Source organism: Enhydra lutris, unplaced genomic scaffold (assembly GCF_002288905.1).
Source record: "Enhydra lutris kenyoni isolate GAN:26980312 unplaced genomic scaffold, ASM228890v2 scaffoldscaffold33, whole genome shotgun sequence".
In the NCBI taxonomy this organism is placed as follows: Eukaryota; Metazoa; Chordata; class Mammalia; order Carnivora; family Mustelidae; genus Enhydra; species Enhydra lutris.
In genome coordinates, this window is record NW_019154117.1 from 10,212,582 (window position 1) to 10,235,013 (window position 22,432).

General features: G+C 44.8%; 1 protein-coding gene across 2 annotated transcripts in view; it reads left to right on the plus strand.

The window, feature by feature from the left end:
• Positions 1–22,432, plus strand: part of LOC111153502 (phosphatidylinositol-4-phosphate 5-kinase type 1 beta) — a 277,329-nt gene that overhangs the window by 162,233 nt on the left and 92,664 nt on the right. For both annotated transcript variants that reach the window (XM_022512562.1, XM_022512563.1), the window contains exons 5-6: positions 11,419–11,536; positions 20,463–20,615. In XM_022512562.1, coding sequence (XP_022368270.1) covers positions 11,419–11,536; positions 20,463–20,615 — 271 coding nt within the window. The remainder of the gene's footprint in view (positions 1–11,418; positions 11,537–20,462; positions 20,616–22,432) is intronic.

Genomic DNA, 22,432 nt, shown 5'->3' on the forward strand with positions numbered 1-22,432 from the left:
AGCTTCCAGGTGTTTGAGTTCCTTCTGAACTTTTCCTTGTGATTGAGCTCCAGTTTCAAAGCATTGTGATCTGAGAATATGCAGGGAATGATGTCAAAAAAAAAAAAAAAAGATGGATAACCCAAGGCCTGAAATAGAGGCCTGTTTACTCATGACACTGTTGATCTTTCTGGAGTTGGAAATTGTCCTGTGTGGTTTTTATTATTTTTTACAAGATTGTATTGATTTATTTGAGCGAGAGAGTGAGAGAGAGAGCACGAACAGGGGGAGGGGCAGCGACAGAGGGAGAAACAGACTCCCCGGTGAGCAGGGAGCCCGACACAGGACTCGATCCCAGGACCCTGGGATCATGACCTGAGCCAAAGGTAGATGCTTCACCGACTGAGCCACCCAGGCGCCCCTGTGTGTTTGTTTTTAGCAATCTGTTTAGCATTCCCAGAAAGTATGCATTAACTACATTTTTTCTCTAGAAAGTCAGAATGTCATGAGTTTATCTGAATCTTTTGGTATGATCTGTGGTTAATAATTGCTATAAAAGTGCTTGTGAGCTGTTCCGGCCTCTACCCAGACATTTCAACCAGAGGTTTTTTACATTGGCTACGAAGACCAAGAGGAACGGAGGTCTTTTGTGGGAGGGGGGGCTGGCAGTGAGTTCAGGGTGCAGAGAGCAGTTACAGCTGCAGATGGGTGGAGGAAGAAGAGCAAAGTGCTCCATCCCCCATGGTGTCCTATCGACAGAGGAACTGTGGATGGGCCCCAGGGAAGGCATGTCTCAAGCAGGTGGTCCCCAGACCTGCAGCTTAGGCTCACCTGAACTTGTTAGAAATGCGTATTATTGGGCTCCACCCCAGATCAGCTGAATCAGGAACTTTGGGGGTGGGACCGAGAAAATCCTTCCAGAAGGTTCTATGCACAGAACCAAGAACCACTGAGCTAGCACAGTACTTCCCGTGTTACAGTGATAATCTTTCCAGTAGCTCCCAGATTTCATTCTTGGAGTTATTACATGATTTTTGCAACTAGTAAAACTCCAAATGATTTTTAAATTAATACCTAAAATTTCAAAATCATATCTATTTAGTAACTAAATGATAGAGGACACTCCAGGAGATACTTTCCGATAAGGAACACATACATAGGACCTCATAGGCATGGAAGGCACTTTCTCGGGGCCATGAATCCTTTTATTCGTGGATGATTTATTATAAGTGTACTGCATTTTCTGATGAAGACAAATGAGGTTGTTTTTCACCTTTTTCTCCAGGAGTAGGAAAGCCAACATTGTCCATACCTAGAATTTATGTCTTTCTTTTTTTAAAAAAGATTTTATTTATTTATTTGAAGGAGAGCACAAGCAGGGGAGGGGCCGAGGGAGAGAGAGAAGCAGACTTCCCAAGGAGCAGGGAGCCCGACATGGGGCTCGATCCCAGGACCCCAAGATCATGACGCAAGCTGAAGGCAGGTGCTTAACTGACAGGGCCATCCAGGCGCCCCTGGAATTTGTGTCTTTGACCTTCACTCTCTGTGCCAGGATAGCAGCCGCAGCCCTTGCCTGGTAGCCACGTCACAGCTAGTTGACCCTCTTTGGAAGAACCCACTGTCACATTTAAAGTATATCATTTCAGGATCCTTCCCACCCCCTGGCCATGCCAGCCATAGCTCCTTGTTACTCTCGCAATCAGAATGCCCCCACAAAGTGATGAGCAAATCCAATACCTTGACCCTGGCGATGGTTTCATGGATATAGACGCCTGTGAAAATTAAGACTGTACTTTATCGTATCTCCGTGATGCCTCAGTAAAGTTGCCAGAAGAAGTTCCCTCCCTGCCTGCCCCTAATTCTCCACCTGCCTGGAGACAGGAGTTGGTGCGGGGGAGGGTGCTGGGCAGGACTGTCCCTGGTTATGAGCAGCTGAGCGTTCTGAAGTGTCTGATGGCTCTGAAATGCAAGGAATCTATCTGGGTCATAGAGGAAACTAATTGCTTAGGGCGCCGTGAGATGTTCTAATTCACTACCGTCGTGAAGCTGCAGGATCTGTTTCCCTTAGCAACAGAGCGAACTGTGATATTTATTTATTTAGTTAGTTAGTTATTTTAAAGGGGGGGCTCGGCGTTATTTTTAGACATTATGCATTTGTCCTCCAGATGATTTCACTTTGTAGATGGAGAAGGTCTGGACTTGAGATTCAAGGGATGATATAAAATCCCTTTCAACGATCTGGTTCCGTGATCTTCCAGAATCAAAGTAAATGAGTAGGAGGGTGGTGACCGTATCTTCATCTTTTGACTCCAAACTCCCTGCTGCACTCAGAAACTCAAAGTTGTGGATCCATTTCCATGTGTAGATGAGATGAGGAATAAAGAGGATGTTCTGTGATGTTTTGCCTTGTGAACATGAACCTGGGGTGGAAGAACGCAAAATTTATGAGGACCAGCTATGAACCACCCATAGTTTTGATATAATATTTATGTAACATATAGTATTAAATTATTGTTTTTTCACAGTTACCAAAAGAAAAAAAATCCGCTTTACGTAGGAAGTAGGTACGGCCCTCAGACCGTAAATACCTTGACCCAGGGCTGTGCAGCCGATGAATGGCAAAGGCAGGATCTGGATTCGGAGATGGCTGGCTCCTGAGTTTTGGTTTTTCCTCACAGTGTGGCAGTAAATAAAGCACAGTAGCAGGATTTCTGCTTTTTTGAATCCAAAAAAGGATCCAGCTTTTGCCTCAGAATTACCAGCCTAAAGCTGTCTCTCCAGCCCGTTGACAAGGAGCGTTAGTCCTTCCCTCTGCTCCCCTCCAGGAGGCACCACCACAGCCTTCCCTTTGAGGGAAAATGTGGCTTGGAAGCAGGCAGTAAAAGGTTATATACCTTTCCATATTCGAGAATAATCATCTCCCTAAAGCATGTGTAAAAGTGTTCCGCATTCTAATCTCTTCGCTTACAAAATGGAGTTCAGTTTGCTGTCCGGACCGTCACAGAACGCAGATGACCCGTAGGTTTGATGTCTGACTCTTGGGGATTTATGTGAATGGCCAGAGGATACACTCACTGGTTGGAGAGTTAGCCAGGGTTACTGTGAGGGTGAGACAGTTTTCTAGATGGCAAGCAAACATATTGGTCAGCAGTTCATAGGAACATCGTCGGATGTCAGTGCTGGATGGTACGGTTTTGATAGGTTAGCCAAGTGTCCCTGCGTTTCAAGTAATGTTGACATAGACTCATCCAAGAACCTATCCGTTACCCCATGGGTCAGCGTACTACAGCCCACGGGACAAACCTGCCTCCCCGCCCCTTTTTGCTAATAAAGTTTAATTGGAACCCAGCCCTATCCACTCATTTACATATTGTCTGCGACCCCTTTCTCCCCACAACCTAGAGGTCTGAGTGGTTGCAGCAAGGCCTCTGAAAACACTGCCACCCCAGCCGGGACACGCATTCCATACCACGTCCTCCAGGCACGTGGACGACACACCAGGCCCCCGGAGTAGTCCTCCCCGCTTTAAAGAGGGAATGTGGCCTTTCCTGGACAAGCCAAATAGTGTGATGTCCCTTTGGGTCAAACTCTTTAAATATTTGTTCAGCATTTATGTAGTGGGGATGGGGAGAAACGGATTTCCTCTTAACAGGAGGTACATACCCCCTCCTTTCGTTCAAAGTAAAAGGTCTCTTGCAGGTACTGAATATTACGTAACATTTTAACTTCATTGAAATTGCTTTGCAAACACAATTTCCTTGGACGGGACCCATTGGTCGGGAGCTTTAGCATTTAAATAGCCAGTAATATCACATGTTCCTGGAAATGAGAGCCCCCCCCCCATGCATTATTTGGCTTTGAACTTGAAGCTGCTCTCAGCTACTGATTCTTAAGGACTGGCTGTCGTCAGCTGCCTGGCCGCAAAAGACGGTGTGGCCTTGCACGAGGCAGCACAGGCCTCTCTCTGCGGGAAGTGCTGGCGGGAGGGGGACACCAGCAGGGACTCTGGCCTTGGCTTTGTTTTGCTTTGTTCTCCCACTGAAGAGCACTATCCAATTTCACAAGAGAGGGGACCGATTGCTGTTTCACTGGTTATATCCAGAGTCCTAAGGGACTCCCCTTGGCTGAATCAGCAGAGGAAATGAATGACCCCAAAGTCGGCTCCTCCAGACCCTGACTCACAAAGGTCCGGTTGGAAGAGTCGGTGCCAGCATTGACTGGTTCCTGGACCCTGGAGGCCCGTATCCAAGCGGACTGCTGTGCCAGCCCCGCTCGTTTCTCCAGTTCCCGTCCGCGTCCATCACTCGGCCTGCTGCTTGCGCTCATGCTTGCTGAGATGACAGATTTCGTGCTTCGGCTTGGCTGGGCGAGGGGACGCCTCGTGGCTGGTAAAACATTATTTCTGAGGGTGTGTGTGATGATTTCTCCAGAGGAAATTTGTGTTTGGATCAGGATTGGACCCATGATCACCTCACCAGTCTGTTGAGGGCCTGTGTGGAACCCAAAGGTAGAGGAAGGGCAAGGTCGCTCCCCTCCTGGGTGGGGCAGGCGTCTTCTCCTGCCTTCAGACTTCAGCTCTCCTGGCTCTGGGGCCTTCCGGCTCAGACCCGGACTTACATCACAGGCTGCCCTGGTTCTCAGACCTTCAAGTCTGAGCTGGGACTACATGACCAGCTGTCTGGGGTCTCCAGCTTACAGAGGGCAGACCACGGGACCTCTCCCCATCAATAATCCCATGAACGTATCTGTCACCCAGGAGTTGTGAACCCCGGTCCTTTTGCCAACGGGCCCCAAACCCACTACTGACAGTTCTAGTTTGCAGTCATGAATTCACCAAATAGAAAATGCGGGAAAACATCAAAGCTCTGGCTCTTAGCTTCCAGACTGGACCCCTTAGGTGCCCAAGAGATGCTAAAATAGTCTCTCCTTCCTGCTTCGCACCAGATCTCTCATTCCAGTGCCTAGGAACGTCACGTTTAAGTTGAGGCATACCTGTTCACTTCGGACTTTTCCACTGTGTGGTGTGAATCTAATCCCCCGATTTTGTTTGTTCCTGACAGCTTAGGCCATTACCTCCCCTCCCTGGACTTGGACGTTTTTATCTGCTAAGAGGGAAATGCCAGATGGTGGCTAACACTTCCTGCAAGCTTCCGCAGTGTGTAATTCTAAGCATCCATCATCATTAAGAAACACATAGTTTTAAATTTAAGAGAAGCAGTGGCTTTGGCCCTAATAGTGGAACTGTCCTCAGAAGAAGTTTCACCCCTTCTGGGCCCGAGACTGGTCCATGATCAAGCTGCTTTTTTGGTTGAGACAAAGGAGAAAAAGACAAGATAAAGTACGCTTTTTTTTTTTTTTTTAAGATTTTTATTTATTTATTTGACACAGAGAGAGAGAGATCACAAGCAGGCAGAGAGGCAGGCTGAGAGGGGGAAGCAGGCTTCCTGCCGAGCAGAGAGCCCGATGTAGGGCTCGATCCCAGGTCCCTGAGATCGTGACCTGAGCCAAAGGCAGAGGCTCAACCCACTGAGCCACCCAGGTGCCCTAAAGTACGCTCTTTAGCCACAGTTTTTCCTTCCTTCCATGGAGTTAACATACCCTTTCTTTTATAATTTGATAAGTTTAGTACTTTGATTTGGCTTCATTGTTTCGGTTCTTACTTCATGGAGTAAAGTCGGAAATCCCACGTCAGCCTCCAAATTTTTATTGCTGAGATTTGATCAGCTCATGGGATCCGAACATCTAGAACCACGGCTCAAAACCTCACAGCTGGAATTTCCACAACCTCGATTTTATGTCAAGGCGGGAAAACTTTTTTTTTTCCCCGAAATGCCCTGAAGGAACATAATAGAAATCTTAAACTGTGAAGAGGTCATTGTTGCTGAGTGAGTGTAGATGCTGGGCACAGTCTCTATATGGACAGCCCCCACCCCCGGCTTCTGCGAGGACAGCCAGCGGGAGGCTGGGACTCATCCCTGACCACTGGACTCGTGTTCATGCCTCTGGGTCTCACCCGTGTCGACCCTCAGCTCTTCGAGTGAAGGCAGACCCCACGCTCTCTTTAGGAATCCTGATTCTTTGTTCTGGGAAGGGTTTGTCCTCACACTGCTTTTCAAAGGAGCACTGTGAGAAGTCCCTTTCATTTCGTCCTCATGCCTTTTAACCCAGTGTCCCACTCCGCCGATCGCTGTGGCTAGGTGTCTGCTAGTCCCTGAAGGACTTTTTAGGCACATCCATGCACCGCCCACTTTTTTATATATTTTTATATATTTTCATTTATATAAATGGTGGATGCCACACACAGTATTCGGCCTGCTGCTGCTTTCACTTAATTTATCCTAAAGCTTTTCCCTGTCACTGTGTAGTAAATCTCATTTTTTTTAATAGCTGTGTAGTAGTCCAGGGTGTGGCTGAACATCATTAATCTGACCTATGTCTTCAGAGAGAAACGAAGCTAGTTGGCTTCCAACCCTCTGTCCTTACGAACCAGGCTGGAATGCTTGTACGTGTGTTGTTTTCTACCTACGCTGGTGTGCGTGTGCGATAAATTACAGGCATGCATTTGCTGGGTCATACAATTCTATACGTTCGTGATTTTGGTAGAAGTTGTGAAAATGGCCCCCATTAAAACAAAATAGCAGCTTACTCTCCACCAATAGTGTTTCAGGGTGCCAGTTTTTCTTGAACTTTATCGAAATTTTGGATTTTGCCCCTCTCCTATGTATTATAGCCTTGGTGACACTTAATTTTCATTTATTTTATTATAAATATATAATTATTTTATTATAACTCAATATATATACATTAATCATATATTTTATTTAAATAAAATTATTATATTTATTATGAATTTATTTTATTATAAATAAATTTATTATGTAAATTACATATAAAACATATACATTATATATTTATATAAATATATAGATATTTATATATTGTAAGTATATTGCATTTATTTTATTATTATATTGTAAATGTATAAATATATATTATTGTATTTTTTTTTATAAAGTTTGAGCATCTTTTTATACGTTTTGCTTATTTATACCTCCGTTTCTGTGAAGTGCCTGGTCACGTCTTTGGCTTTTTTTTTTTTTTTTTAATTAACGTTTTGGTCTTTGGCTTTGCTGTTTATAGGAGCTCGTTATATTGGGAGATCAGCCCTTTGTCTGCGGGACTAGTTGTAGATATTTCCCATTTTGTCATTTCTTTGATTGCCTTTTTTTTTTTTTTTTTTTAATTAACTCCCCGGTCAACTCATTCTTCGTGTGAAGCGTTTGGGTCTGGGTTGTTTGCCGTCATCACACAGCCTCGATCATCCAGACATATTCAGGGTCCCCACATGCTGGGCGCACAGCCGCTCACGTTCCTGATCACGCTGGCATTGCCTTTCTGGAGGCTCCGTGTGGTGTTCAGGGAGCACAGCTTGTAAGCGGCAGAGACAGGAGTTAGACCCAGACCTCCCTGGGTTAGAGCATCACCACCACTACCTGGCTATTCAGTCTAATTTAAGAGAATGCAAACTAGTCTTCTATTAATCAAAGGGAAGTAAAACTCATAAGATGAAAACTACTAGGAAAGAAACAAACGAAGAGTGGTGCTATCTTATGACCCACTGCTTGGGAATGTTCCCCTCCATCGGTGCAAACAGAGCAGTTCAAGATGGTGTAATGTCAGCAAATAATTATTAGTTAATATATGTTAATGATGCCATGAAGAAGTTATTATGTGTGTGATGCCCGTGTTGAGTATAATGTCCTCCGCCTTCCCGTGTTCTTTGTGTATGCAAATATAAGTTATTAGCTACAGGCAAACTGCCTCACAGTTGACTGTCACCGTTGACCCAATCTCTGTATCCCTTGGTGGCCCAAAACAAGCTAGATATTTTTTTTTTCATTTTTACTGATTTGGCAGATTTTTCCACCAGCTGTCAGAGTGGATACCTACAGAAGTAAATGTTCCCTTTCTCATCCCAGAGATGTTCTGTGTGTATGTGGGGGTGGGGTGGGGGCAGGCACGTGCTGTCTGCTCTCCAGGGTGACCCCACACTATCCTTTTTATTTATTTATTTATTTTAAAGATTTTATTTATTTATTTGACAGAGATCACAAGTAGGCAGAGAGGCAGGCGGAGAGAGGAGGAAGCAGGCTCCCTGCTGAGCAGAGAACCCGATGTGATGCGGGGCTCGATCCTAGGACACTGGGATTATGACCTGAACCGAAGGCAGAGGCTTTAACCCACTGAGCCACCCAGGCGCCCCTCACACTATCCTTTTTAAACCGCAACTGCATAAACCACAGTCGTCAGGGAAATTGCGAATCCAAGGGAAACTTGCAGTGGATGGTGGTTTTAGGGAGAGGTGAGCAGCCCAAGAAGCTCAGAATAACCACAAATGAAAGTAATAATAAATATTCTCTCCTCAGGTATAGAATCTTGGGTCCCCAACTGCATAAGAATAAGCCGTTTAAAGAAAAACTCCAGGGTCACCTGGGTGGTTTAGTCAGTTAAGCCTCTGCCTTCTGCTCAGGTCATGATCCTGGAGTCCCAGGATCGAGTCCTGCATCGGGGTCCCTGCCCAGCGAGGAGTTTGCTTCTCCCTCTGCCCCTCCCCCATCATGTTTCTCTCTCTCTCTCTCTCTCTCTCTGTCTCCCTCAAATAAATAAATAAAATCTTTTAAAAATTTAAAAAAAAAAAAAAAAGGAAAAGAAAAACTCCAGGGGCACGTGGATGGTGCAGTTGGTTAAGTGTCTGACTCTTGGTTTTGACTCCGGTCATGACCCCAAGGTCAGGTGATTGAGCCCCATGTCGGGCTCTGCACTTAATGGGGAGTCTGCTTGAGATTCTCTCTCTCCCTCTGCCTCTCCCTCCCCCGCCATGCGCTCTCTCTCTCTGTCTCTCTCTGAAATTAACAAATGTTTTTGAAAATCTCCTTTCTTAAATAAGAGAAAAAGAAAAACTCCAAGGAAGTAAGCCTGTCAGGGTTTTATTCTCTGGACGTTGAAGGTAATGTAATGAGCTCTAATGGAACTAGACTTCGGCTGCGTGCGGTAGAAAGGGGAGCAGAGAGTGGAAGAAGTAAGAAGTCGGCAACGCTCTCAGCCCACCGAAACCCCCCGCCCCTTCAGAACCCAAGGCATCATGCTTGCCTTTGCTTGCTTGTAAGGGTAGGGAAGGATGTCAGAGGCCACTTTGAGGCTCTGATTTTACCCCTTATTTCTGCATAGCCAGCACATTCAAGCGACTTGATGTTGCGTGAGTTCCAGAACTATTCCTCTTGACAATCCCGGAGGACCTGAGTTATGTGTCCCCTTATAAATCTCAGAGAATGAGGAAATGTTCGCATGTAATGCCCGGGGAACACGTAAGAATTCTGAGTATTCAGTGTACTGGCCTAGGGCAATGGGGACTGTTCAGGTGAGCTGGTGAGCTAGGGCCATTCCGCACACCGAGCTGGCACAGAGGGACTGCTCCTGTCCCGGGCAGTCCTGGGTCCTGTGCCCTAAAGGGCAAGCCTCACCTCTGAAGACACATTGTCTGCATTGGTCCCTGAGAACACAAGCCAACTACTGGCTCTGGAAGACCCCAGAAGAAGCAGTCACCCGTGACCCTGCAGGAGGACGATCTGGCTTCAGTGGATCCATGGAACAGATAATCTCCTAAATAGTTCTTAAGCATGATTTTTTTTTATTATGGTGATTTTAAAAATTAATTCATTTTAATTTCTGATGTAATTAACATACAGTGTTATATTGGTTTCAAGGGTGCCATATAGCGATTCAGTAATTCTGTACATCACTCAATGCTCATGATTCCAAGTGTACTTTTTGTTCCCATCACCACTGTCCCCATCCCCCCAGCCACCTCTCCCCTGGTAACCATCTGTGTGTTCTCTATACTTAAAGAGCCTGTCCCTTGGTTTGTCTGTCTTTATTTTGTTTCTTAAATTCCACATATAAATGAAATCATACAATACGTGTCTTTGACTTACGTCACTTAGCATTACACTCTCTAGGTCTGTTCGTGTTGCAAATGGCAAAATACCATTCTTTTTTTTTTAAAGATTTTATTCATTTATTTGAGAGATCACAAGTAGGCAGGCAGAGAAAGAGGAGGAAGCAGACTCCCTGCTAAGCAGAGAGCCCGATGCGGGGCTCCATCCCAGGACCCTGGGATGGGATCATGACCTGAGCCAAAGGCAGAGGCTTTAACCCACTGAGCCACCCAGGCGCCCCAATACTGTTCTTTTTGAGGCTGAGTCATATTCCATTGTCTGTGGAGACCAGTGATTGTTTACCCTACCTCTTGACTTTTGAACCTAAGCTTCATGTAAGAATGAAGGTTACTGTTGTAGCATTATCTTGAAAACTCATCCTTTCACTCAGAAAATACTTATTATCAATGATGTGCCAGGTACTGATAAAAAATTTGACTGCCCTGAAGTGGATTCCAAGTGTTTGTTGCGTGCTGAAAGCCTTTTCATTTGCACGGTGTTATTTGTATCCACAAAAATCAGACCAGGACAAAGCTGCCTAGAGCCTTGATGTCCTACTTAGAATGTGGGGAAAAGAGATCTCGAACCCCTCTATAAAATTATATTCCTCACTGTCTTGTTTTTACTTTTCACAATGAAAACTTTTAGTACGGGTAGATGAGGCGGCTTGTCGGATGTCACGTGAAATGTATTACAGTTGTAGTCAAAGAATAAAATGAATGATAAACCTCAACATTCAGGCTAGTGGATCCCTCCAAGGAGAAAGAGGGTTTTATGATCAATAAAAAGTATAGGAGGCAATTCAACTACATAGATAATATTTTATTTTTTAAGCAGCATTTTGGCTTCATGAGAAGTCACTGGTTTATTTCTTCTCATACCTTTTATATATCATAAATACTACACAGGAATTTTCAGAGATGAACCCAGAAAGGGTTGGGGGTGGGGGAGATAATGATGTATCTGGGAATGGAAATATGGTTTTAAAAATCCCTAAAATATTTAAGGTCTCTTTTCCTATAAATATGGATGTAAGAAAGAGCTCAGATTCAGACTCATCTCTTTTCCAGTGTGACGATTTTGTCAGTGACATATTTTTAAAAGTATTTCCCTTATTCCTAGTTTAAACTGTGTATCCAATATTCATGGCCCCCCAAAAAAAAAAAAATGCTAAGGACACACTGTGATTGGTAGGGATTGCCTGCTTGGCATGGTCCCTACCGAATTAGCATTTGATTTTACCTGATGGCTGTTGCCCTCTGTGACCTGAGCTCAGAGGGGTCCACAATCGGGGCATGTTTTCTTAGCAGGAAAATTGGCCCGGGACCAATCAAGCTAGTATTTGAAGTCAAAATTGCCTTTGCTAATGCTCTTTCTCTCTCTCTCTCTCTCTCTTGCTTTTTTTTTTTTTTTTTTTTTTTTTTTTTTTTTTATTTAACTGCAGTGAAGGGAGCAATCTGACCCCAGCTCATCATTACCCAGACTTCAGGTTTAAGACATATGCTCCACTGGCATTCCGATACTTCAGAGAACTTTTTGGTATCAAGCCCGATGATTACTTGGTAAGAACCTGTAATTTTCCTTCCTTCTCCAGGAATGTGTGATACAAACATTTGTCTCGTAGCAACAGTGACAAGGGACTTGGGTCTCTTGTTTTAATAAAGCTCGGGAGCGTAGTAAAAGGTCCAGGTTTCATAACGACGATAAATTTAGCTTCAGGAAACGGGATTGGACTCTGTCGCCTTTACTGATAGCTACAAAATCTGCTTTAGTCATAGATATTGAAATAATTGTGGGATTGGTTGCTACTTCAGATGATTATTCTAACAGATATATTATAATGAACTCTAAATACTCCTGCGAATTTTGCTGGCTGGATTCTTTTTGAAAGCCTTCCTGTTTTAATTGCCATATTTACACCAGTTGTCTCAAACCTGCCTTGGCCCACAGCCATTTTCACCTTGACCTACAACTTGAATGCCATTTCAGAGATGTTAGGTAGTTTTGTTCTCAACATCTCTTGATACAAACTCTTTTTAAATGTGTCTTCATCTGGTACAGGGCATATTCTGCCCTTAGGCTTGTCTTTTCTCTGCATCTTCTTTCTGGCTCGCAGCAGGTACGGAACACGGCAGCCTTTCTGGAAGGTGGTCTGATGTGATCTCAGATTGCTACCTTTATTCCTGTTCAAGGAGCCAGGAACTTCCTTTTTGTTTCAAGGGGAAAGTGGTTTATTTCGTAATTTGATCACTGTTAACACCCTGGGGCTCTTCAAAATTGGTTTTTGAGAAGCTATAGGAAGAGTGCCATCAAATATTTATCGTTCACCCCATTCTGAATGATCTTAATAAGACTTGAGCCAGATCCTGGAATAAAGCTTTGCTGGGGAAGTGTGGCAGCATTTATCCCTTGGAACACAGAGTATTTAAACTGCATTTTATAATTTGGGTAAGATGTACGTGATAAAATTCACAACAAATTCTGTTCTGTGCTGATGAAAACCTGTGCATCTGCGACCCTCTCCTTTTTTTTTTTTTCAAGTTTTTTTTAACTCCAGTTAGTTAACATGCAGTGTTGAATGAGTTGCGGGTGTGCAACATAGTGAATCACCAGTGTTCATCACAACAGGTGCACTCCTTGACCCCATCACCTATTTCTCCCATCCCCCACCCCCCCTCCACTCTGGTATGACCCCCTTCTTTAGTTGGGTTCTGAGAAACTCCTATGACTTCCGCCCCATGAGATGATACTTGCTCCTTGAGGCACATTAAAAAGGCTTCAGAGCAGTGGGGAGTAGAAAGTCCCTGGCCATCCTCCTGATCTTAAATGTGTTCCTCCAAGTAAGTAGCTTTCCGTCTTCTCATGCCCCACTCACTGAGGTATCTGCTGTCTCCACCCAGCACCTCCAACCTGCCCTCACCAGCTACTTCAGGACACAAAGCCACACATCTGAGGGGTGGGGAGTGGCGTGGGTGTGTGTAGATATGTTCTAGAAAAGATGTCTTCGGTTCCTGAGCATTCTATAATTATTGAGCATCACTGTCATTCAGGAAACATGTTTGGGAAGCTCAGTGGGGTCTTGATATCGTCTTACTGAAAACAAGATTGTGCTCCGATCTCCTGCCACGCGTTGGAAGTTGGTGGATGCTCCTTCGGAATTTCCTTGAGCTTCCGCTAGCCGAGGAGATGCCATACACTTGTGCTTCAGAGCACAGAGCACAACCCGTGTGATGACACATCTGTCCGTCTGCCCTCCTCCCCTGCCCCTCCTGCGGTCACGGAGCTGCAGGCTGGGAAGCCCACTCTTGTACTCCTTCTTCTGTCTCACAAAATTGCTTTCTTGGAGGAAGGCCTTTTCCTGATCAACAACGCACAGGGCTTCCACAGCTTCCCAATGAGCCTTCAGACTGGCAGAGTTACTTACGTCATGAGGTTAGAGACTGTGCAGAGGAGCATAGAGCAAGATGGCTTCTCAGAGCCGAAGTCTTTCTTCATGTAGCTGGAAAAAGGTGAATTAATCGGTCAGTACCTTGAGCACTTACTGTGATGAAAATGCTTGGCTACGAATTACGGCGAGATTCAAAAATGATAAGACATGATACTCAGAGAACTTAAAATCCAGCTGGAATGATGATTTGCTTATGTGGGAGAATCACAAACTTTACCAGGCAGTAACTAGACAGTCAGTACCCAAGGATGTCGGAGGAGGGGGCAGGGGGCCTCTGTCTGTTGTACCAAGGATGAGGAGGGCTTCTTCTGGGTGTGAAATGGTTTAACTGCGATGTAAAAATTAGAGGGGATTTGAGTAGGTGGAAAAGAAGGGAAGCATATTCAGGGGAGGGGAGGTGATGTAAGGATGGTGGGGCCAGAGACACAAATGCTTATGTGTTTAGAAGCACTTTGGGTGGACCAAGATGGCAGGGAGAGGAAAGTTTGGATCAGGAAGTTGGAAAGATGGGGCCAGATCATGCAAATAAACAGTTTGTTTGTTTGTTTGTTTAATTATAGGAAGCTGGTGAAATTTTAAAGAGAGACTACATATTCGATGATGTTGAGGAATTGGGTTTTCGATGGGATGATGGTATTCTGGTTCTGTTTTCAAAGAGGAGAGTTTGGCTTTTTGAGACACACGCTGAAGTTTCTATGGGTGGGATGATGTGATGTCTGGGGTTTGCTTGGAAAGAATCTGAGGGAAACAATTAGAGGGGTGATTGGGTTGTAGCGGAGACAAGACTGGCCAGGAGTTGATCATTGTGGAAGCTGGAAGGATGATAGAGAGATGTTAATTATGCAATTCTCTTTACTTTTATGTAGGTTTGAAATTTTCCATAATGAAGACTTGGAGGGTGGGGGAGAAAAAGACAGGAACAGGCAGGTCAGAGTGCTTTTGTCTGATTCCATTTTTCCACCTGCCTGTAACCGGACCCATCTCTGGGACCTGCAGAAAAACAGACAAAGGCCTTGTAGCTGAACGTGGCTGCCTGGACCCCAGTGGTTACGGCCGCCTACCTGCGGGCACTGAGACTCCCACTGGGGACACCCCAGTCCAGAACTAGAAGTTCACCTCCAAACCCTTCAACTGAAAAACCCCAGCCAGTGATTCAAAGTGTGGTAGATGAAGAAAGGGCTTTGAACCTGGCATGATATACTTCCCAGAATTAGTGATAACCCTCAGACTTCTTAGCACAACCATTCATTGTAGACCAACAGGCTAAAGCTGGGGTTGGAGAGGTCCCCAAGGTTACCCACGCTGGTCGGCGCACAGTCTGGACCCGAACAAGCATCCCCCAGCCCTCCCCCCGCGTGCTTGTCCATTGACGCGCTGGCCCCCCGGGCCACGGAGTCTCAGACCTCTCCTTCAATGTGATCTCACCCTAACACTCCCGCAGCCACCAAACTGTGAGGTGTCCGCTCTGAAACATCTGGCCAGAGGAGTCAGCACCTCCAACAAAGCGTTCTTTGGAAGAGTTAAGCCCAGATGAAGCACAGGAGAATCAAATAAGACCACCATTAAAAAACTGTGTGAAGGAAAAAAAATAAAAAAGTATCATCCAGAGCAGAGTCCATCCTGGCATCTATCAGAAGGGCTCGTCAAACCCATACCTGTGAAGATCTACTGACCTAAAAGGGGGAGGAGACGGTAACGTTATACAATAATGGTAACTCTCCAGAAAGGTCGACTCTTGAATCCCCGTGACACGCGTGCATTTCTGCTTTGCTTTGTGCTCTTGCGTCTGGATTTGAGCCTGAATTACTCTGTTTTGTTCTCAGTACCGTGAAGGTTCACATGTGCATGCCGATTGCACGTTTCATGTTGGAACATGCATAATGTGGATCGTGAGACCACACACCCGAGTGCTGGTATGTGCCCTGCACGGGGACACACCTCCTTGCTTACTTGTTCCAAAATAAACGCCTCCCAAGGGAAGGTCAAGGGCCCCCAGAGCACGTCTTTCCCCCACATCTCTGCTTGGACAACAAGCCCTTGGTTGGATTTCCTGCTCCCCCAGGTGCCCCAGTGTTCCAGAATCTGGCATGATTTACATGATGTCCTTCCAGACTCACGGGCACCAGTGAAGAGCAGGGGGGTGAATATTGCACACTACTGGGGGGAAGAAAATGGCAGGAAGAATGATCTCCACCACGCTGAGCCGGTTTACATTGTTAATTTGCCTTGGCGGGGCCCACCGGGGTTGTACTTTGTGGCCTTTCCAGTGGGGATCTTCGGAAGGCCCTGCAGGAAATCGAAGGAAGAGAATAGATGCATTGGAACAGCTTGCACGATAGAAAGGGCCTGCGGGAAAGTGCAGAAGACGCGGGCGTCCACGTGGGCCTTGTGGATCGAGGCTAATTAAAATGTTCCCTCCCACCTCTTTATTTGCTCTTTAGCAGAACGTTGCCCAGAAGGTTGGTCACAAGGTTCTAGGATGAGAAACCTCAGAATTGCAGGTGACAAGGGTGGGAGTCCTGGCCTCATGATGCCAGTTGTCTGCACACTGATGCTCCGTCGTTGTGACCCCCACCAGAGTCCAAACAGTTTCTTTTTGCGTGCATATTACTTTGTAAATTACCTAATAGAGGACTGTTCAACAAGTAACCAATGAAATACTTCCCCTATAATGTCACTGCTTATAGAAGAATTTGAGACTTTAATTGGAAACAGATGTACAGGTCTGAATCCGGTTTTCTCCAGACCGATCCTCCTGAATTGCCCCCTAATTTCCCTATTTGCAGCCTCTTGTTTCTGCGTTCTGTGTTGCCGTTGCCCTTCCACAACATCGACTCCTGTCCCTAAGAAGGTTGTATGCCAAGACCTTGAAGCCCGTAAAACAGAGAATCAGAATTCCTAAAGAGAGTGCGGGGTCTGCCCTCACTCTTTCTAAGAGCTTAGGCTCCACACCTTTGTTTGCCGGCGTCTCAGATTCGTGATTGCGCAAAAGATGCGTCTTGCTTCTTGACTCACTAGGAATGTCGTGGTGTATCTTTGGGTAGCCCCCTGGTCGTTGGAGTTGGCCTGAGGCATGGCCAGCTCTTGCTCACCAGGAAGGGGTCTGCCCCCCTCCCCTGCGCACGGTCACGCAGCAAGAACTAGGAACAGGGATAAGCCAGTGGTCACTCTTAGCCAGCGGCTTTGAAAGCACCCACTTTAAAAGCTTCCAGCTGCTTTCCTGGAGATTTTGTTAGCGTTGTTTTAGAGATGAGGTTCCTTGGACTCTGGGTGCCAGGGGTATTTACGCCAGGTCACTTAAGTGGTCACTGGTAGAGGCTTGATTTTTTTTAAAAAGAAAAAAAAAAGTGCTTTCCGGGGTGCCTGGGTGGTGCAGTGGGTCAAGGGTCAGACGCTTGATTTTGGCTCAGGTCATGATGTCAGGGTCCTGAGATCAAGCCCCACGTCGGGCTCTGCACTCAGCATGGAGTCTGCCTGAGATTCTCTCTCTCTCTCCCTCTGCCCCTCTTGCTCTCTTTCTCTCTCTAAAATAAATAAGTATTTTTTAAAAGGTGTGGGGGGGGTGATTTCAAGTCCCAGGCCTGTCCAACTGATGAGATTTCCACACGGGTCCCGCACCCACAGCAGGGAAAACGCCCTCTGCTTCCCCAGGGGCATTCATGGCATTCTGTATGTGGTCTTGGGGCTATTTTTGTTTTCCTTCCTCATCTCTAAGTCACCCATCATGGCAGAGGCTCTCACTCTGCTCAGCGTGGAAGCATCAGGAAGCCAGCCTAGAGGAAAGAGAAGTGGAAAACGGAAGTTGCAGTGACTCTCAGAAAGGCCGCATACACTCGCCACTTTCTTTTCCTCAGAGAATTTTGTTTCTCTTATCCATGTGCTGCCAAAGCAAGCTAATTTAAAATCAGCATCTAGAAACTGTCTTTTAGTTGTTGTTCTCCTGGTTTCTCCCTTCTCCGTCTTCCTCCCCCCACCTCCTACTCCCCTCCTTTCAGATTTCTCTGTGATGGGGACTTCGCTCTTCAGAAGCCCAGGTGAAAAAGCATTGGGGCATGTTCTAGATGTTTCCATCTTCAGGACCCAATTCTTTAAATCCACGGGGTCTGGTCTGGTCTCACACGCTGGGTCCTGACCTTTTCCTCTGCTCTCAGTGTTTCTCTGGTCAGTAGTGGGAATTGTTAGTTGATAAACACTGAGCCCCATGGCCCCAATTTGACTTCCCTACGGTTTTTTGGCATTTGGTTGGATTGATAGCCCTTCACTTGTCGGTGGCATGTGGCGTTCAGCCACAGTTCGACAAAAATTTATTTAGTGCCTGCCGTGTGCATCATATCCCTGCCTGAGAGCCGCGTGGTTTGTGCTCTCCCAGAGTTCTGCAGTCTGCTGGGGACACGGAATAAGAAATGGGCATTTGAGGTATTTCGTGGTAACTTCCATGATGAAAACGTCCAGTGCCAGGAAGCAGATGATCTAGACTCATGGGACCAAGAAGAGTTTTCTGAAATAAGCGCCATCCATCAGATGCTGAAAGCCTGAGTCACATAAGGGATTCCTCGCTGAGCCCCAGGCCTCTTTTGTCCCCTGACAGTGGCTTCTCAGCACAGCAGACAGAGTGGTCCTCTGCTCCAGAACTTCCTCTGGCTTTCAGCTCCCTTAGAGAAAAAGTCAGCATCTGTGCAGTGACCTGTGCCACCCTCTGTGGTCTGGCCCATGTGCTCTTTGCTCTCCTGACTCCCTCTGCTCTGGCCACTGGTCTCCTGGCTGTGCCTTGAACTCCCCAGGTCTCAGGACCTTTGTATTTGCCCTCCCCTCTCCTGGACACATCCTTCCCCCAGACAACCACGGGCCTCTGCTCAAATGCCCCCTTCTCAGGGAAGCTTCCAGTGGCCAGCACTACTCAAAATTCATGGTAAACCAACCCTCAGTCCCTGCTGGCCCTCCATCTCCTTTCCATGCCCCATCTTCTCCATAGCACTTACATGTCCTGATATATAATTTCTTACTTGTTTCCCACCTGTTTTCTCCTGCTGGGATCCAAGCTTCCTGAATGCCTGGGATATTACAGATGCCCAGGACCCGTTTTCTCAATGCTAAATAAATTCATGAATGAGGGGTAGTCAGCCTGGTGAGGGTAGAAAAGAGGTGGGTTCTTGGTAGAGGAAGATGTAGAATCCCAGTTGTTGACAGTCTTTGGCACATTTGAGGAAAGGGGAAGTAGCTGTCTGTGACTAGAGCTAGATTTTAAGGAGGGAAGTGGTAAAGGAGAAGGCTGGAGAGCAGGGCTGGGCCACACACGGCCTTGACAACTGTGGTAGGAAATCTGGGTGTTGTCTTCTAACCAGATGGTAGAAACCACTGAAAGATGTGAAGACATGGGAGGATGAGATCAGATTGGCATTTTGAAACATCTCCGGCTTCCTGGTAGAAAATGCACAAGAGAAGTCAGGAGTGGATACTCGAGGCCAGGTTGAGTCTCCCATAGTAATGAAGGCATGATATGAAACCACTGAACTTAGGGTATGAGCAAAAGAGAGGGCATGAAGGGGGCAGATATAATCAATAGTCTGGATATGAAAGGTGAGGAAATGGGAAGCATCAGGGATGTTGCCCAAGTTTCCAGTTTGGGAACAAAATGAATAAGAGGGAGAATATAGAGATTGGGGGTGGGGGATGATCTAGAATCACCATGTATGGTTGTGCAAGTTGTGCACTGCCCAAGAATACGTGGCTAAGCTAAAGGAGTAGAGACTGGAATCCAGCCCTTCTAATCCTGAGCCTTGTATCTGACCCAGGGCTACATTTGCCAGAAGAAAAAGGCACCTCTTTCTAGTTACTGTAGAAACATCGTGTGTGCTAACCCTAGTCCTGAGATGAATTTGATTTTGAACTTGGTACACGTGAAGTGCTTGTAATGTAACCAGATAGAAATATCTATTAAAAAGGTAGGCATTCAGGTCTGGACCCTTGAAAGTGTTCTGGCCTAGAGCTACAGCTGTTAAGAGTCCTCTCCTTATTGAAACCGTGCATGGATGACATCTTTTGGGAAAGTAAATAGTGAGAAGAAAATAGGTGTTGGTGTTCATGTGACAAAAACACAGTATGAGTCATACCTTCAGTTGTTAAGTTACAGACACTTGCTGGAAATAGCACCGTAGACCACAGCATTGTTTGCATTATTCCACTGGACAAATGTGATGACTGGTGATTCTCTCACATGACATTGGGGGAGGGGAGTTTCAGAAGGCATTTCTGTTTCTCATAAAATTATTAGGATAAATGGATCAATTAAATTTTTAGAAACCTCGAAGAGCCCTCTTAGTAGAACCTTCTTTGAAAGCTCGTGGCAGGGAACTTCCTACTTCAGAATGGTCTAGATGTGTAATCCTGTGATTTTCCTCCTTGGAGGCTTCGTGTACAGTGGATGTATTTTTTAAATTTTTTATTTAAAATTCAGTTTAATTAGTATATAGTGTAGTATTAGTTTCAGAGGTAGAACTTAGGGATTCATCAGTTGCATGTAACACCCAGTGCTCATTCCCTCACGTGCCCTCCTTAATGCCCATCACCCAGTTACCCCTTTTCCTTCTCCCCGCCTACTTTGTTTCCTTGAGTTAAGAGTCTCTTATGGTTTGTCTGCCTCTCTGTTTTCATCTTATTTTTCCTTCCCTTCACCTTTGTTCTTCTGTTTTGTTTCTTAAATTCCACCTAAGAGTGAAACCATATGATAACTGTCTTTCTGTGCTTGACTTATTTCACTTAGCATAATACCCTCTAGTTCTATTCACCTCCACGTTGCAATGGCAAGATTTCCCTTCTTTTGATGGTTGCATAATGTTCCATTGTATATATATATATACACCACATCTTCTTTATCCACTCATCTGTTGATGGACATCTGGACTTGTTCACTAGTTTGGCTCTGGTGGGCATTGCTGCTATAAACATTGGAGTGCATGTGCCCCTTCAAATCACGATGTTTGTATCCTTTGGAGAAATACCTAGTAGTGCATTTTTAATTATTTATTTATTTACCCCTGCAGTATTCCATCTGCAGTGAACCTCTAATAGAGCTGTCCAACCCTGGAGCCAGTGGATCCTTGTTTTTTGTGACCAGTGATGATGAATTTATCATCAAAACCGTTCAGCATAAAGAAGCTGAATTCCTTCAGAAGCTACTGCCAGGCTATTATATGGTAAGTAACTGTCCATAATTAAAACTCTTAGATGAGATGTTACTTTCCACAAGGTCTTTTTTTCCTCCTATGCTTTTTTATAGTAACCCTCTGGCATGTTTCTTTCTTTTGGGTGAGCTTCGTTTTGCATTTGGATTCTACTGTGACCATTGTTGAATAGATTTTACCAAGTAGAACTGTTAGCAGAGGATAGTTGACTCCCACAGTTCTGGGTTCAAATCCCAGCTTAGCCATTAGTGAATGGTATGACCACAAGGAAGCCATAGAACCTCTGAGCTGTAGTCTCCTCCGTCTTTCAAAGCTGTGAAATGCCTGTCTTGGAAGCTTGTTGTGATAGAGAAAGATTATAGGGTGTGAGATAAAGGAAGCAGTGCCTTGCCAAGTTCTGGGCTCCCAGTCCAGAGTCATAATGTGAATGCTTAGCATTCATTGAGCGCTAAGCTATATGTGAAACACAGCTGTAAAAATATTATTTAATTCCCAAATCTGCTGGAGATGAATCACACATATAAATACAGGGATCAGAAATCGAAATGAAATCTCAGTGGACAGGATGGATGGGATTTTTGATCCTGAACAAAACTGGGAAAATTTTTTTAGAGCATATTTTCTACTTTATATTAGAGAACACAGAAGATCCAGAAAAGCAAGAAAAATGCAACCAACTCTCATTCTTTGCCCAAGATACATATTACTAATATTTGGTGTATGTCCTTCCTGATGTATTCTGTTCATATGCACATTTTTTGAATAATGTGAAAGTGGGATCAAATGGTCATTGCACTTTACTAACCTGCTAAGTAAGTAGATCTTAAACATGTAGATTTCTACGCTTAGGGGAACTAGTCTCTTGTTCTAGAACTGCATTGTCCAAGAGGGTAGTCATTAGCCATATGCAGCTATTAACTTGAAACTAATTGAAGTTAAATGAAATGGTAAGATCAAGCTGAACAAGTGGTTTATCCCAATCATGTAAGCTAGTATAACAAATAGTGTAATTCATCCAGTTAACAGGAAAAAATGTGAACATCTTATGGTAATCCAAATAAATATTGCTTAGAAACAATGGCATTCAAAATTCAACAGCTTCTCCTGCTTAAAATTCTTTAAACTGGCAGGAAAGTTTTAACATAAATAAATTAGTGACACACACATTATGCATTTATCAGTCTCCAGGAGTTACATAGTACCTCATGGAGAAGAACAAGAGCCGTTTCATTGGAAATAATGGGAAAAGCTAAGGATGCCCTCCATCATTGGTCCTTTCTGATATATTTGCAAGAATCTCTAGCAATAACTTTTTGAGTACAAAAAGAAACAGAAAAGTATAAACACTCTTCGCTTGTAAATAATACAATTAAAAATGAGCAAAACTTCAAGAAAATTAGCCAGCAGTTTCTAGAGGTAACGAGAGCCCAGCAGATTTGCAGGATGTAAGATATATCTACGCAATCCATTGTATTCCATTATGTAGATCATCTAGAATAAGTAGAATAGAAGGGAGAAAATGAGATCCTGTTTATGAGGACAGTAACTTACAGCAAACGTTATTAGAATAAAAATACAAGTGAATGAAGGCAGACTATCATTCTGGTCAGGAAAGCAAATAATAGTTAGCACTATAATGTCTGAGCATAACCCCAACAGAATTTTTGTAATAGGAACTCTAAAATACTTGAGTCTGTAAAAAGAAATCTATAAGAACAATATGAAAGAAACTACAAATTGTTATTGAAAGGCATAAAACAAAGTTATGACATAATGAGACACAATTCGTTCCTGAACTCAGTGTTGTAAGGATTTCAGTTCTCCCAAAT